The sequence below is a fragment of the Osmia bicornis genome, chromosome 7 (genome assembly GCF_907164935.1).
Source record: "Osmia bicornis bicornis chromosome 7, iOsmBic2.1, whole genome shotgun sequence".
NCBI classification, from domain to species: Eukaryota; Metazoa; Arthropoda; class Insecta; order Hymenoptera; family Megachilidae; genus Osmia; species Osmia bicornis.
The window spans coordinates 5378349-5394682 of NC_060222.1; the positions used below are offsets into that span (position 1 = coordinate 5378349).

A 16334-nucleotide genomic window follows, 5' to 3' on the forward strand; every position below is an offset into this window, starting at 1 on the left:
TTCTCCCTCTAAGAGAAATGGAAACTTGATAACTTTCCTTTATATTTATATTTCTATATCAGGGTATTTTGTTAAATTCGAATTTTAGTAGTTCTCCCTCTAAGAGAAATGGAAACTTGATAACTTTCCTTTATATTTATATTTCTATATCAGGGTATTTTGTTAAATTCGAATTTTAGCAGTTCTCCTTCCTCTAAGAGAAATGGAAACTTGATAACTTTCCTTTATATTTATATTTCTACATCAGGGTATTTTGTTAAATTCGAATTTTAGTAGTTCTCCCTCTAAGAGAAATGGAAACTTGATAACTTTCCTTTATATTTATATTTCTATATCAGGGTATTTTGTTAAATTCGAATTTTAGTAGTTCTCCCTCTAAGAGAAATGGAAACTTGATAACTTTCCTTTATATTTATATTTCTATATCAGGGTATTTTGTTAAATTCGAATTTTAGTAGTTCTTCCTCTAAGAGAAATGGAAACTTGAATTTTAGTAAAATAACTTTCCTTTATATTTATATTTTTATATCAGGGTATTTTGTTAAATTCGAATTTTAGTAGTTCTCCCTCTAAGAGAAATGGAAACGTGGAATTATTTTTACGACAAATTAACCCACGATTTGGTAACGATCGTGATAATTTGACAAACAATACAGATACGGAATCGTTGATTGATTAGTGCTTTTTTTCGAAATGAGTAAAAATGTTCCGATATATGTCCACGTAATCTGATTAGCTGATGATCTCGATCAGGTGGAAAAAAAAATGATTCACGATAAGAACGCTTGCGTAAATCGACTGACGATGTATTTTGTGTTCACGTGTCGTCGGTTGTACGTGGTGTTAATATATCTACGTTATTCATCCTCATTTTTTCTTTTTTTTTTCTTGTGAATTATATCAGTCGATTACGTTATACAATTTATTTATTTTTATGAAACTTTATCTACTCGCATTTTCTACACGTTACATAAGTATGTAGGTATTTTAAAAAGTGCTTAAAATTTATTAATATTGAAATATTCTACAACGACGACGATACCGATTATTGAAACGAAAAGTTTTTGACAGAAGTCGAAATGTGTTCCCCATCGAAGCTTGATAGGACGCCCTCAGGAAATCTAAACCGGTAACAAGATGGCTGCTCGGAAACGGAAACCGGAAGCTTGTCACTCAAGCTACACTGGCTTCCGGCGTGTCCTGAAAAAGGGAAGCGTTATGGAACGGTCGAGAAGAGAAGTAAAAAGAAAGGAAGGGTGGAAACGGGACGAGGACGTCTCGAGTGTATTGTTTAATCGTAACGAATGATATTTCTACGTTTACATTGAGAAAGAATAATGAATAAATTAATATATTAGGGTAAAAGAATCGAGGCATCGTTCGTTTAAGATTCGATTTTATTAAATATCTATCTGATATATTAGACTACTATGTATTATACACAATTTACATATATACAACCTATCAATATAATTACATTCTACCTAATTAAAGGCGATAAACTGGGATCTCTTAACAGACTGTTCACACATTTCACTATTTTCTATACAATCACATTGCGTTTGCTTGTTTTCTCCATTCGATGGATCAATTATCTAATCTGTTCAAACACTGATGGATCATCGAAGTGCAATAATATGCAAAAAACACTAGAATTTTTACAATGAATAGTCAGAAGATTTGAGTTGTAAAAGAAGGAAAAGAAGAGAGAGAATCTATTTATCCTTATTACAATGAGAAAATGAAGAATATTTGATATATACACACTTCTGATATTAGCAAGATTCATCGAAAGGAATAAAATCTTTAATCTTCCATAATATTCACAGAAATATTTCGTTTATTTGTAAATGGAATATGTTGATCGAATTCAACACAGATCGCTATCTTTGGTTTCAACCCTAAAAGTGTCCACGTTAAATTAGAGATACAACGTGTAATTAATCATTTCACTCTGATGATACTTTCTTTTCACAAAAGTTCATCGAATTACATTCACGTTGTTCCTCGTTGATTAAAACGCATCTAGATGGTCGTTGGTCATCGACTGGCAGTATATTTCGTTACCCTAAACAACAACGTGATCATTTTTCACAAACGATTACTTGTTTTTAACATTCTTCAAGAATCTATCTTCACCATAGGGACATCTATGCTAATAATACGTTTGATTCTTAACACTCTTATTATGAATCAATTAGGAATTATTGATTTTTATAACGAGGATTAATCACGAATTTTCTAGTTTTCATTCAAAATCATCTGATCCGTATCGATGACACTGGTTCACAAATCCATCGGTATCATCATCGGCAATATTTCACAAATATCACAAAACCCAACACCCTCGTCGAAGTTCACAAGCTTCCCGGAATGATTTACGTCACAAAATCGTCACGATCCTCGAGGAAATTTCACCCATTGCACCCATGTTTACCACCAATACGGTTTCTGCATGTACGGTGGCATGGGTACTTGTCCGGCGCTGGGATAACCGGCGGGTTCCATCAACTTCGACTGGCACGGTTTTCCATCCTTGATCAGCAACGGTACAGCGACTCTTCTCGGCGAGCATCCGCTCGCCCCAGCTTCTACCCTCTCGGTAGCGGCTCTCTTCGTCTTGTACCTGTGATTCTGGAACCAGATTTTCACCTGGGTGGGCGTCAGTCGAATGATCGACGCCAGGTGTTCTCTCTCCGGTGCGCTCAGGTATCTCTGTTGACGGAAACGTCTCTCCAGCTCGAAGGTTTGCGCCTTGGAGAACAGCACACGTCTCTTCCTCTTCTTGTGCTCGGTCTCGTGGGGTTGAGTCTCGTTCGTCTGTTGCTCGTCCTCGAAATCGGCCGATTCCTCCTCCTTGCAGTCGTGGTTGGTCTCCTGTTTCGGTGGGAACGATAGGTCCGAGATGGTCGGGCTGGTCGAGTCCGGCTGCTGCAGCACTGCAATGGTGAAATTGGCTGGGTTATTTCGAGGGACGACGGTGGTCTGTAATTAAATCAAGAATCATTGCAATTGCACGTAAGTGCACTTCGATGCATCGCAAGGGTTTTTAATTAAATTAAGAACCACTGAAATTTGAATTTAAACACCAGGGGAAGGATGATCGCGTTCGAACTTTAATTAAGGCACGAAAATCGATGAGGGTTTAGAAAACTAACCAGGTCATCCGATAAATGACCAGAGCTGCAGCTGGGTTTTAACGATGATTGCAGGCAGATGGAAGCTCGTATTGATTTTCTAAGTCAGACGAATCGAAGAAGAAAGTTTTCAAAAAATATACCGGAATCCTGTAGCGTGTATACGGGATTTGATGCAACAATATTTTGATTAGAGCTACGGTAAAGTGGCAAATACCACGGTGGCCGAGAGACACGCTAATTTAATGTACAACGACGAATCCCCCTGTCTTTGGTCGGCGTACAATACGCTTTGTGAACGATCCCTAAGCCTGGTTGGGGAGGGTGTGAAGCAATATACAGCCCTGCTTGATACCCTACTGCACCCCATGGGATCGACTGTATCATTTTCACGGGAGATTAGGCTATAGTCGCAGTCTCGTCGTGATTTCAATTAGCCACTCGCAATGGCTACGTTAGCGTCCTCCGAAAGATACCGTTCGACGATTAATTCGGATCCTTGTTTGAGAAACGCTAATTGATTTTATAAAACTATCATCGGGATAATAAAACATTGAAAATTGGAAAGGATTCTCTACCTGCACCCAGTGTACCCCCTTAAAAAAAGGTGACATATTTCAATGGTCGAAAAGAAACACGGATAGAGAAAGAGGAAAGATAAAGAGATCGGATAGGCTAGCCGAGGATTTTTTGGGCGTGACAATTTCGATTCATCCAGAGCAACATACATCTGTCCTCGAAGGGACATCTGTTCCTCTGTTCGAACCAATCGGCACACAGGACCCACAAGGACCTTTTATAGGACCATTAGATCCTGCTTAGCCGACGCGGGCCAATTGTAGGGTGTTAAATAAATAAGGGTTTCGAGGTGGGACCCTTTATCAACGGATCGAGAAGAAATTTTCTACCCCTCTGCCCCCTCGGAAAAAAAGATGGTTGCTTCTTGTGAAATTTTTGGAAGTACAAAGACGACCCACGCGATATGTTTTATCACTTACCATTTACTTCCTCCAAGGGTTGAGGTAGGGTGGTGGGTAAGGTCGGACCGGTGGGCCAGCCTAATAATCCAGGTGGCGGAGGGGGTAACGTACCCCTGTTTAAATTCGCGTATATCGCGGGTTGCAACATAGCCGTCGTGTGCTCGAAAAATTGTTGGTACGCCGACGGTACGTCGTTCGTTGTCGGTAAAACCGTCGTGCTGCCTGGTTAAAGAAATTTTTCATTGAAATTAATTGTAACATAAAATTCATTTCAACCACCGTGGAAACGATGGTGGGTTTATTCTTTTACCTTGGACTTCTGTCTCTTCCTGAGACGGTTTGGAGTCCAACTGCAGGATGTCATGGATGTGGAAACTTGTCCTAGGCATCTTGATGCTCTCCAGTATTCTGTAACAGAAAAATGTCGACGAGAAATTATAAAATTAATGATACTATGGAGGATTCTCCAGTCGAGGTGGACTACTTTTTTAAATAAAAGGAAAGATGTCTAATTTTGGGTTTGAACGAAAGGGTTTCGCGAGTCGAAAAGTCGGCACAAAGGTCGGTTTTCGAATCAATCCAATTTTCAAAGTTGCCCGTCGGCTTGGAAACGACGAGCGTCAAGAAGCCAGCGGGACACTTAAGAGCCGATTAGACGCGTCTTTCTCGTCAAAAGACACACCGCTCGCGGATACCTGCAGTTTTCATGCCAAACAACCTGTCCCCGGCACAGAAGCAAACTTTTGCCCTTTCGGTTTAAGCCAAACGACCCATTATCACGGCACGTTCCTGTTTGTCGATAAAAACACCATAACCAAATGGTAAAATACTTTTTCCATTTCCTGACTTAAGAATTTTTCAATGAAAATTAAATTCAAGGAAAATTTTTCGTGGATAATTAAAGCTTCTTAATTTTCCAATATTACTAATTTAAAAATTTTTCAATGAAAATTAAAGCCAGCTAGGAAAATTAAAACTTCTTAATTTTCCAATATTGCTAATTTAAAAATTTTTCAATGAAAATTAAAGCCAGTTCGGAAAATTAAACCTCTTAATTTTCTAATATTACTAATTTAAAAATTTTTCAATGAAAATTAAAGCCAGCTAGGAAAATTAAAACTTCTTAATTTTGTAATATTACTAATTTAAAAATTTTCCAATGGAAATTAAAGCCAGCTAGGAAAACTAAAACTTCTTAATTTTAAAATTTTTCAATGAAAATTAAAGCCAGCTAGGAGAATTAAAACTTCTTAATTTTCCAATATTAATAATTTCAAAATTTTTCAATGAAAATTAAAGCCAGCCAGGAAAACTAAAACTTCTTAATTTCAAAATTTTTCAATGAAAATTAAAGTCAACCAGGAAAATTAAACCTCTTAATTTTCCAATATTACTAATTTAATCCAATATTACAAGGATTTCAAGCTTAACCCAAAGTTTTCTAGAAGAAACTGGAAAAGTTAAAGCGATGTAAGAAAATTATTTCCCTCATGAGGAAGTCTAATGAAGAAACTTCACCGTGTATCTTCTTCCTAACTTTTCATTAAATTGAACTTCGTTAACAGAGCTACTCGCTAAATCTTTGGACAAAGAATAAAGAAAAGAGGAACGTTAAAAGATTTTAACAAAAGTGAAGTAATTCATTAAGTAATTAAGCGTTGAAATCACTGAGCGATTTCAATATTTAATTAAATATTCCTACGATCATCATGCAAAGTTCAATCGACGAGGCAACGATTGTTCTTGATTTCACTCAAGGATACCGATAATCGAACGGATGCTCGTTTCGATAAGCCCCGATACATCTCGCCGATGCCACGTGCAAGAATTCGAGGGCCATCAAGATCTACGCTCGATTACCAGACAACAATATCGATAAAATTATCGATCGACACCCAGGCAACTTTTCTCCTCTCGTTCCCCGGTTTATCATCGGTACACTTTTCCACCCTATTCTTCGAAATCTTCTGGAAATGATAAATCAGAACTGATAGAAATAAAAACAGCATGCTTTGATAATTGCGTGAAACAAAAAGGGAAGAAGCTTTGGTACACGTGGTATTCGGGCTTGATGCGTTGGGTTCGTTTACCTATTATTGAAAGCGAGCTGGCTGTACCAGACGTGATTCAAAAGACTGGTTGGATACGATAGCAGCGGCCAGGGTAGAATCTTATTCTTGTCCGCCATTTTTGCTACGATTTCGAGCTGTTTATGCGGCGTCAGTACATATTTACCACGTCCTCGTGGCTTCTCTTTATCTTTTTTTTTTCTAATTTCAAAAATTCTCTTCTCTCGTACCTTCTACTCCTCCTATCACTTCGTCCACTATTTGTCCAGTCTCTGTCACTAGTCACTTCCGGTCTTCCCTTCAACGTTCACCCGTACACCTGAACCTCCCGTTCACGATCGTCATCCTGCGATCCAGGCACTCACGAATATCACTCTTTTTCAACGAGAATCACTCTTATTCAAATAATATCAGAACGATGGTAACATCGAAGAAATATTTGGTTAATGATCGCAGAAGGAGTCGGGCTCTCCTTATTCTCCCGGTGAAGAGCTCTCCTTGTAGTTTTTGAGTGTCCTCGACGAGCACTTGACGGCTAGTGTTCCCTACCTCCGAGCAGTTTCGCTCGTCAAGCACCCTCGAAGCCGAGGGCGGATCTTCGCAGGGGCGGAGATTCCGGGTTCACCCCTCGCTCGAGACGGTCCACCACCCCTCCTCCACTGCATCAACCACGACCAACCGACCTGGTCGATCTTTACTTCCTACGGTACGTTTTCCAAAGAATCATCCATCTCGAAAGGGTGATCGTCATTCGGACAGCGAACGCGCTTGGAGGGGATGGTTAAATTTCCTTTTTCTTTCGAGTGGATCGTCGAGTCTTCGAGTGCTTGGACAAATGAGATATTTTTATTTTAAATCAGAGGATTTTCCATCAAGTTTTTCGTGTATACTACACCCTTGCAATTCTGATATTGAGTGAGTCTATTATTCGTGCTCGAAGATCTGAATTGAGAAGGATTAAGTCTGGTGTCAGGTACTTATATTCATGCAAACAGAACAACCCTTCTATATATTAAACAGTAAATTACAAGTGAGAAGGGGAGTGCAAAATAAATTCACCTGAAACTTAACTCGATCCTATTGAAATAACTGTTTCAACCCCTTTAAAATATTTCAAATCATTGAAAAAAAGAAAAGAACACTCGAATCGAAGGAGATTCTTTGTTCGCGAATGAAAAACAGCAATCTACTTTGAAGACGGTGAGTGCAACGTAGCGGAAGTTCGAATAAGAATTTATTGAAAATGCGAAAGGGCTCGAGGAACGCTGGTGAATCGTAGGATCGGACGGTGGTTGAAATCGGGGGGTAAGTTTCCAAAGGGGTGGAGCTTGCCTTCGGCCAATCCGAGGCTACTACGTCGAGAATCATCGTGGAGAGACGCGTCGGGGGTTGATTTCAACCCTCCCTGGGAACCGACCAATCGGATCGCTCGATCGATCAGACCTTTTTACACCGAGAGCATACTTTACGTGGAGTGTTAATGTGAAAGGGCATTAGCGGTGCTTTTACCGTGTCATTTCGATTTTTTTTTTCTCTCCTCTACTTCTCTTCTTGTCAATCTTACATACCTTTTATCTTTCTCTTTCTCACTTTCACCCTTCTATCGATGCTTGAAACTGGGTTAGAAGCGTCCTCGGGCGTAGTCACGATCGTTCAACGATTTAACACCGTTCACTGTTAACCCCCGACCATTTATGCCTTTCGTTATTATTATTATTATTTCTGCTTCGAATAGAAATTCAGAAATTCCTTCTTTTTAATATTTTCCATTTCTTCTATTTCTTTACTCTTATACGGGTCGTTTACCAGCACAAAAAAATTGTCCATAAAATTGAAATTTCGAAAGTTTGTACAAATCGGGTCATATTCAAAGGATATTAAATTCAGGTGAGCTTCAGCAGGATAATGGACCTGCAGGTTGTACCAAAATGACCCGCATGAATATAAATATAATATAAAATAGGAAAGTACTAGAGATACGAGAATTTCCTGAGGGAAATTGTATTTGTATGGACGGTTCGAAAATCGTGATTCAGAGTGAGAACAGGTAAGGGACAAGGGCGAGGATGAAGCGGGTTTCCGGTCCATTCAGGCTCCCTTTTGTTGGGTCGTGTGGGTGCTTGCTCGAGGAAAAAGTCAAAAAGTACAGAAGGGCGGTGCTGACCTTGCTAATTTTTTTTTTTCACCTTTGAATTTATCATCGGAGACAAATTTCAGTCACTGGATTACTGGAAATTTTTTAGAAAATTGTGGAGATTTATTTTTAACAAAACCACCCCCTACAAATAGATATAAATTTTTTCTGATAATATTCCATTTTCGTTCAAAAGAAACGACAAATGTCCTTTAAACGCTACTTAGAAACAAAAAAGATCAGTGAATCTTATAAAATCACGCACGACGGTCATCATGTAGAGTTCTTTAACGGAAGTAGCACGAAACACTTCCATTTCCATGGTGCATCGTATTAACTCGGTTAGAATCGAATTCAACGAGACGCTCTCGTGATTTTTCCAACGACAAGCGCCCTTATTTCTTCCCACTCTCTTCTCGGCAGACTTGTAAGCGTCAGCGAGCAACAAAAAGGGGAAAGATACGGCAATCGAGCAACATTTGCTCGGATCCCACGACTGTTTGGCGATAGCTGTGCCAACTTGTTTCGAGCACGCAACCCAATTTGTCTGCGTTTCATTGTTTTACCGACCATTGGTCGATGGGTTCGAATCGTGCCAGGAATTATTACCACCCTTCGATGATCGAAGCGTTATCTGAAAATTCCTTCGAACTTGATTTCTCGATGGGTTGCATTTCATCAAATTTTCTTGCTTCAATTTATATTTTTGTTTACTGACAATTTTATTATCACCACCCTTCAAAGATTAAGCATTATCTAAAAATTCCTTAGAACTTGATTTCTCGAAGGGTTGCATTTCATCAAATTTTCTTGCTTCAATTTATATTTTTGTTTACTGACAATTTTATTATCACCACCCTTTGATGATTGAGAATTATTTGAAAACTTCTTCGAATTTGATTTTTCGATGGGTTGCATTTGATAAAATTTTCTTGCTTCAATTTATATTTTTGTTTACTGACAATTTTATTATCACCACCCTTTAATGATTGAAAATTATTTGAAAATTCCTTAGAACTTGATTTCTCGAAGGGTTGCATTTGATAAAATTTTCTTGCTTCAATTTATATTTTTGTTTACTGACAATTTTATTATCACCACACTTTGATGATTGAGAATTATTTGAAAATTCCATCGAATTTGATTTCTCGATGGGTTGCATTTCATCAAATTTTCTTGCTTCAATTTATATTTTTGTTTGCTGAAAATTTTATTATCACCATCCTTCGATGATCGAGGGTTACCTGAAGATTCCTTCGCACCTGATTTCTCGAAGGGTTGCATTTAATAAAATTTTCAGTAACTCAAAATGAATTGCTTTATATTTATATTTTTGTTTGTGCCTTCGCACCTGATTTCTCGAAGGGTTGCATTTAATAAAATTTTCAGTAACTCAAAATGAATTGTTCCAATTTATACTTTAGTTTGCTGATAATTTTATTATCACTATCCTTCATACCCAGGTATAAGAAAATCATAAAGGAGGGATTTTTGGAATTTTAAGCCCCCCCTAATCTGGTACCAGCATTCAAGACAATGATTAACTCGAGCCACGATTTAAACCGTCCCTGTGGTCGAGTTAATCCACTGTTTGAAGAAACTCGTTTCTCTTCAACAACTAATCGGATCTGTTTCAATCGAGCGCATCGTACAACGTCGACTCGAGATTATTTTCGAAGCTGCAAGTGGCGAGGTACGTCCTTTACCTGGCCACCTGGTAAAGCAATTAGACCCAACACTAGTGGCAATAAAACCCTCTGTACCGCAACAATGTGTTATAAATCGTAGCTGTCGTTGGCTGACGACCATGTTTTCCCTTCGGACGAAAATTTTATGACCCGACTGGTGGCAACGTTGGTTCGATGAGAAATAGAGGGGTTGTAAAGGTGAAACTACAAATTCAAATTTCATTTTAGACTCTTCTATTTGGCATTCTCGATTATCTTATCCTATGAAGGTGCAAGAAAAATAAGAATCAGAAGTGTCACTCGAAAGTCATCGAATGGTACTCGAGAACGTCTCGCGAGTTTATGGTCACACTTGCACTTCTCGTACTCGTCTCGAATGGCCACTTGATACCACCTGAGAAAGATTCAGGTGTCGAGGATGAAACGTGCCAAGCTGAATGGAGCTTCATCCATTTACCAGAATATTTCCTCCTATCCCTCTATTAACATCACAATATAGGTACCTGTCGGTCAAACACCTGAGGCTCCTGTGCCATAGTCCTTATTTATTGCCTGTACGTGCCTCTGCAAGATTTCCTCGAAAATTTTCTACCTCCTCCCTCGTTCCACCGTTCTTTTTCTCCTTTTCGATAGAATTTCAATGTTCAACCAGCTCGAGTACCATTAAACTCGAAAACCTTCGAGTGCTTCCCTCGAGTGGCTGCCGTAAGTGCCATTTATTAATATTGAAAAATTTTTAATTTAATATATGTATAAAATGAAATGGTAGCCTGAATGAAAATTGAGAAAACTACTTTTGTCCTTTTTTCTCGACCTTAACATTTTTGAATAATGGAAAATAGTGAATGGAACTCCCCCTGTATACCGAGTATAACTTCTTAAACGTTTCTTAAACGATGCCTGGTGGCTGGTCCTTAACGAGCCGTGCCGAGTTTGGGTCACGTTTGGCCCCGTGGCTTCCACGACTTTGAAGAAGAGGCCTTGTCGAAAGAAAGAGCTCCTCTGAAAGAAGTCTTCTTCGAAATGGCCACCCGTCGAGGCGTCTACTACGAGAACGTACTACGTTCATTCATGACTCCGAGATCCGCTGTTCCATTGTCGGTGGACCATGAATGAACGTAGAACTCCATTTTCCATCGCCATCTTATATTTCACTCGTTTTTTTCTTTATCCTTCGAACCGACGGGCCGAAGAGATTTCGAAAAGGTTGCAGCGATTTTTCATGGTCTTTCGAAATTATTTTATCAATTCGCAAACGACGGTATCTAATCATCAATCGCAAGAGACACTATGGACACTAATGCAAAAAGAAATAAATGGACGTATCATCGATCTGCATTGAACAATGGCAATCAGGCGAATGTAGGTCGCAAGTCGATCGCATCTAATGTTCATTTTTATCTAGAATAGAATCATAACAATTCCGTACGATTTTAATCGAAGAGAGGAATAATGGTAATTTTTCAATTCTTCATATTTGAAGCAAATAGAAAAATGAAAAAATTTCTTAGAATATTGATGATTTCAAAGCGATTTGAAAATCGAGGAGTTCGAGTTCGCAGGTAGAAATACGGGGATCTCGCGTTACGATTAATCCGAAATTTATGGTGGAAACCAACAGGTGTTGGCACTTGGGCCCTTTCAGTTCTCGCGTGTCCGGCCGTGTAACAAGGCGTACCACTCTATGCCGAAGGATTCGGCAAAACCGATATGCGTGACTGCTCTTAAACGTTCACTTCCGGTTTCCGGTGCTATCTCCTTAATCAGATATGCTAATCGACCCCTCGGCTATTATCGCCACCTTGCCATCTGATTTTAATACCAAAGGATTTTCTCCGTTGTGCAACATCTTCTTATGGAACTTTCTTGGTAACAGAAGACATTTCAGATAAGCATGTTTTCCTATCGTGCCATTTCTTTCCGATAGTTTTCTTTCCTACCGTTAATCTTCGATCTAGATTAGTGATTCGTTAGGAAAAATGATTTCTTCAGGACGTTATCGTGAAATAGAAATCGGTATCTTGTGTAACAGCATTGATTTGTCGAGTTAAAATTTTATTTTCTATTTATTTTTTTCTTTCAATATTTTAAGAGAAATCGTAAAGCAGTATTGTTACAAAAATTTCTGTTCGGCTATCGTGAAAAATCCTTACCTGTACTCGTCCTCGACGTAGTCCGGAGGGAACAGATGCCAGGAGGCGTCGTAGCATTCGTCGTATCCGTTTGCCATTTTCCAAATTTTCCGTTTTGATGGAAAATTCCTTGAAATTTCACCGGGAATAGTCTTGCACTTAGATAAATCTAGCCCTACGTTCACTTTCTCATTCGAAAATGACTGATCTTTGGCGAACAGTTCATTCGAAACGATATTATTTTTCAATGATACCACATTTGATTCACTTGAGTTACAAAATTGCAAAATTCTTTCTTTTCAACTTTTCCAACGATGCATGGATTTATTATTTTGATACGAAACGAGGCACTCTTGCATGTCTTTCAATCCACTAGATGTTTTGGTAGAAGAACACAGAAATGGCACTCGTAAATGATTTTCACCTCGTCCAATCCGCGATAGGTGTTCTTACTTACTGAGAATTATACCTGGATATATATATCGATCACCTATATATTGTATCGAAAATATGGCTACCAGATAGGAGCTCCGAGCAACGTTATCTGTTCGATAACACCCTTTATAGATTAGTTTGACTACTGTAACGTCAGAGTACCAAATGATATCTTTGATATGGGAACAATTTTGAGACAATGCTTTCCCAGAAACTTTAGTAATTTGTTTGCAGGATGATTTTTATTTAATCCTTGTACCATTGGCAAATTTTATTACATTAAAAAGAAATTTTTAAAAAATTAACAGCGGGTAGAAAAATCATGAATCTTAGAATTATAAAATATTTTAATACATGAAAATGTCAATATTATTTATGAAAGATCGATAAAAAGAGATTACATTTTATTGAGTAAGTAATCGATACTTTTCTAATTGATTTCATTGATTTTTCAAAAATAAAATTTTAATTGATGATCGCTTATGTATATACTTGAAACCGAAGATAATTTTGCAATAATATAACAATGATAAATTGATCGATAAGTTGAGCGATCGATGGAAAAGTCGAGGAGTAATAGAAAAATCGTGGAGCTACGAGGAAGTAATTGATTGCCCTATCTTTCAGGTGTGACGATTTATTGATATCTCGGACCAATGATAATTTTCTGTCTTACTGTTTCTATGCTGCGGTTGACACGTTCAGATTCTGATAGATTATTATAACCCTTGTTAATTTTATGTTATTTAATATAGGCTGATTAAATAAGAAACACGATACTATTGTAAATACCTGAGATAAATCATTATTGGTAGTGCTGTTAGTACTTTGATAACAATTTTCTAGTATCATTACCGGTAATGATTTTATGCTACTCGATGTAGGACAATTAAGTAATTAAGTTACTGATAGTAGTAATAATCTTTGTCAAGTTAGAATCAAACCACTCGAGCATAGATCTAATTACCTTCGCAAAATAAGTAGCTCAATCCTGTTAATCCTATGACTAACTCGTATCTCTCGTCAGACTTAACTAAGATCCATCCGAGTCTACCAATGCTTAAACTAGATCATTATCTTCGTTCAACTTCATCCAGATCTGATTTAACCATTGTCTAGACGTTTCAAATGCAAACTTAACTGACTCATTTTTTAACCCATTCGAGAACCGATTGCACACCGTGTGTGCAATGGATTTCCGAGGCTATAAGACAGCCTGCACACCGTGTGTGCAATAACAGTAATGCGCAATTATCAGTTATTCTGAATAAACTAGTCGTCGAAATAAGATTTTTCTGGAACTAATGAAATCTGTAAAGTACAGGAAAAGAAAATTTGGCATTGGTTTTACTGTGTACCAAAAAATCTAAAAATTATCTGACGACGCGTAATAATAGTTCAGTCTTACAGAAAAATTCTCAAGCTCCTGGGGACCGTGTTCGAAGAAAATCGTCGTCTCGAATGGGTTAATCAAGAGAAGTTAATTCTAACTCAAATCTAATCTAACAAAATCAACAAAATCTAACTCAATTTTAATTACGTACTAATTTTAATTAATTAAGTACCATTTATTGTCAAAAAAGAAGGAATTGATTATTCGATTATGAATTAACAGTAAATTGTGACATTTCCATCGTTACTCGAATGGGTTAATCAAGAGAAGTTAATTCTAACTGAAATCTAATCTAACAAAATCAACAAAATCTAACTCAATTTTAATTACGTACTAATTTTAATTAATTAAGTACCATTTATTGTCAAAAAAGAAGGAATTGATTATTCGATTATGAATTAACAGAAAATTGTGACATTTCCATCGTTACTCAACGCTAATGTAAATCATTGAATATTATCCTCCAGACGATGTCTGCTTTAAATGTCAAGGATGTGGCTTAGATGGAAAATCGACAGATAACCGATTCTAATAAATTGTTGCTACTCGATAGGTCATTTCTACCTTACAATTTGTTAATGACAAGAGACCCTCGAGGTGAAGTATCAAGGCTTAACCGACAAGTGCTACCGAACAGAGTCTGTCGTGAGTGCAGACTGATAAAACGAAACCTTTCCTTCGGTATCAACACTTATGCATGCAATGATCTGGATAATCGGTCATCGATTTCAATAAATAGTCGTAACCCATTGGAACACTATTTTATTTATATCATTTATTATAGTAAATCTAACTCAAGTTTAATTCGACATTAAGTACCATTTATTGTCAAAAAAAAAAGGAATTGATTTCTAATTTAATCATTGAATAAGGAGGATGCAAGATGAGTCTGAGTCACCCCTGAAAATTTTCAGTGGCTCACCCCTCCACCCACATAAAAAATGGCTTACTAATTAAAAATCAATATTAGAAATTATTCAGCAGAATTATATTAGAATTATATTTCACTAAAACTATCGACCTTTGATGTATATTTATTTTTAAGTTAAAATAATCTAACTCTAAGTATACTAACTTAAATAAATAATCTTAAAGTTAATAATCTAACTTAAGTTAAGTTAGATTACGAAATAGATAAAAGATGAAACATAATTTAATATATACATTCATTTTTTAGCTCGATAACTCGATAAAATTTATAATTTAAAATAAGAAAATGAAAACTGGTCATTTTTACCCCTTTGGTAGTTCTAGTGTTTAAGAATAATTAGGATAACTTAGCTGATCCCCAAACAAAAATCTATTGGAGTTCTCGTTGACCCACAAATAATAACGATAGACGAAGCTTTCTTTCGATCATTTTCTAGGACAGTGTAACTCAGTTATCTGTCGATCGAGCACATGTACGACATATGGCCTGTAATCTCTACTTATCGTGACTCTTGATAAGAGATACTTTATTTTTGCGAGACAGAACGTATCTGTATTGTTAAAATTATGAACAATGTATAACAATTTATATTCACGTTGGTTCAATGTTCCTCAGACTGAAAGTAGCTACTTAATTTGCATAAAAATCATAATAAAACATTGAAGAGGATCAGAATAACAATTCATTGCCTAAAAATGAAGATGAACGATTAAAATTATTCATAAAATTGGATAAACAGAAAACAAAGATTTGATGAAATTAAGTCATGATTAAATCAATCAAAATTAAACCGTCGGATTAACTTCAAAAAAAAAAAAATGTTATTTTTGGAATATCGTGTTCTTAGTAATTCTTGGTAGGAAAAAAGGAAAAATAAATTTGCAACAACAACGATAGCCACAGGAATTATCATACTGAGATAACGAGCCCCATTTTGTACTTTGAGCAGAATGAGAATCGTCGTGGAACTTTACACCACGCTCAATAGATCACGTTCCTTTTTTTATTATTATTATTATTATTGCACAATAACGTCTAGAATCGTTCCGTTTGTTCCACGGATCGCGTAACTATTATCAATTATTGCATTCACTAATTTTTCTTTTTTTTTTTCTAGGTGCTGATCTAGATGACACCACATTGTGGCTTTGAGTAGTTCTTCCCCGAAATTCTGCTCTCTCTATCTTTTTGAGGTCGTCGTTTTATCAGTCGAAATGTTTATCGAGGATCGATCAAGGTAAGAAAAACAATTTCTAGATCGTTTATTTGAATTTCTAATTAATACGGTGCGGTATGCTCGAAATGATTAGACTTGATTTTGTATTAATTAGCGTATGTATATTTTAATTATTGCATGTAACATTAATATACAATATCTTTTTGTATATTACTGTAATTTTTCATTCTTTTATTTTGATCATATTCACCAGTCTTT

General features: G+C 36.8%; 1 protein-coding gene and 1 long non-coding RNA gene across 3 annotated transcripts in view; one reads left to right on the forward strand and one right to left on the reverse strand.

Moving 5' to 3' along the window:
• The window catches only part of LOC114875391, a 45468-nt gene that overhangs the window by 19565 nt on the left and 9569 nt on the right, over positions 1-16334 (forward strand). Inside the window, exon 3 of the long non-coding RNA XR_006829579.1 lies at positions 16017-16136. This is a non-coding gene — a long non-coding RNA (uncharacterized LOC114875391). The remainder of the gene's footprint in view (positions 1-16016; positions 16137-16334) is intronic.
• LOC114875397 (homeobox protein Nkx-2.8-like) lies at positions 1380-12589 on the reverse strand. 2 transcript variants are annotated; one of them, XM_046286613.1, is made up of 5 exons: positions 12162-12230; positions 6208-7012; positions 4428-4525; positions 4136-4339; positions 1380-2939 (listed from the first exon to the last, which is right to left on the reverse strand). In XM_046286613.1, exons 2-5 carry the CDS (start codon positions 6303-6305, stop codon positions 2434-2436), a joined length of 906 nt encoding a protein of 301 aa, XP_046142569.1. In that variant the 5' UTR covers positions 6306-7012; positions 12162-12230; the 3' UTR covers positions 1380-2433. The 2 variants fall into 2 exon arrangements, with proteins under 2 accessions (XP_046142569.1, XP_029041455.2); XM_029185622.2 differs by lacking the exon at positions 6208-7012 and having other exon boundaries at positions 12162-12589.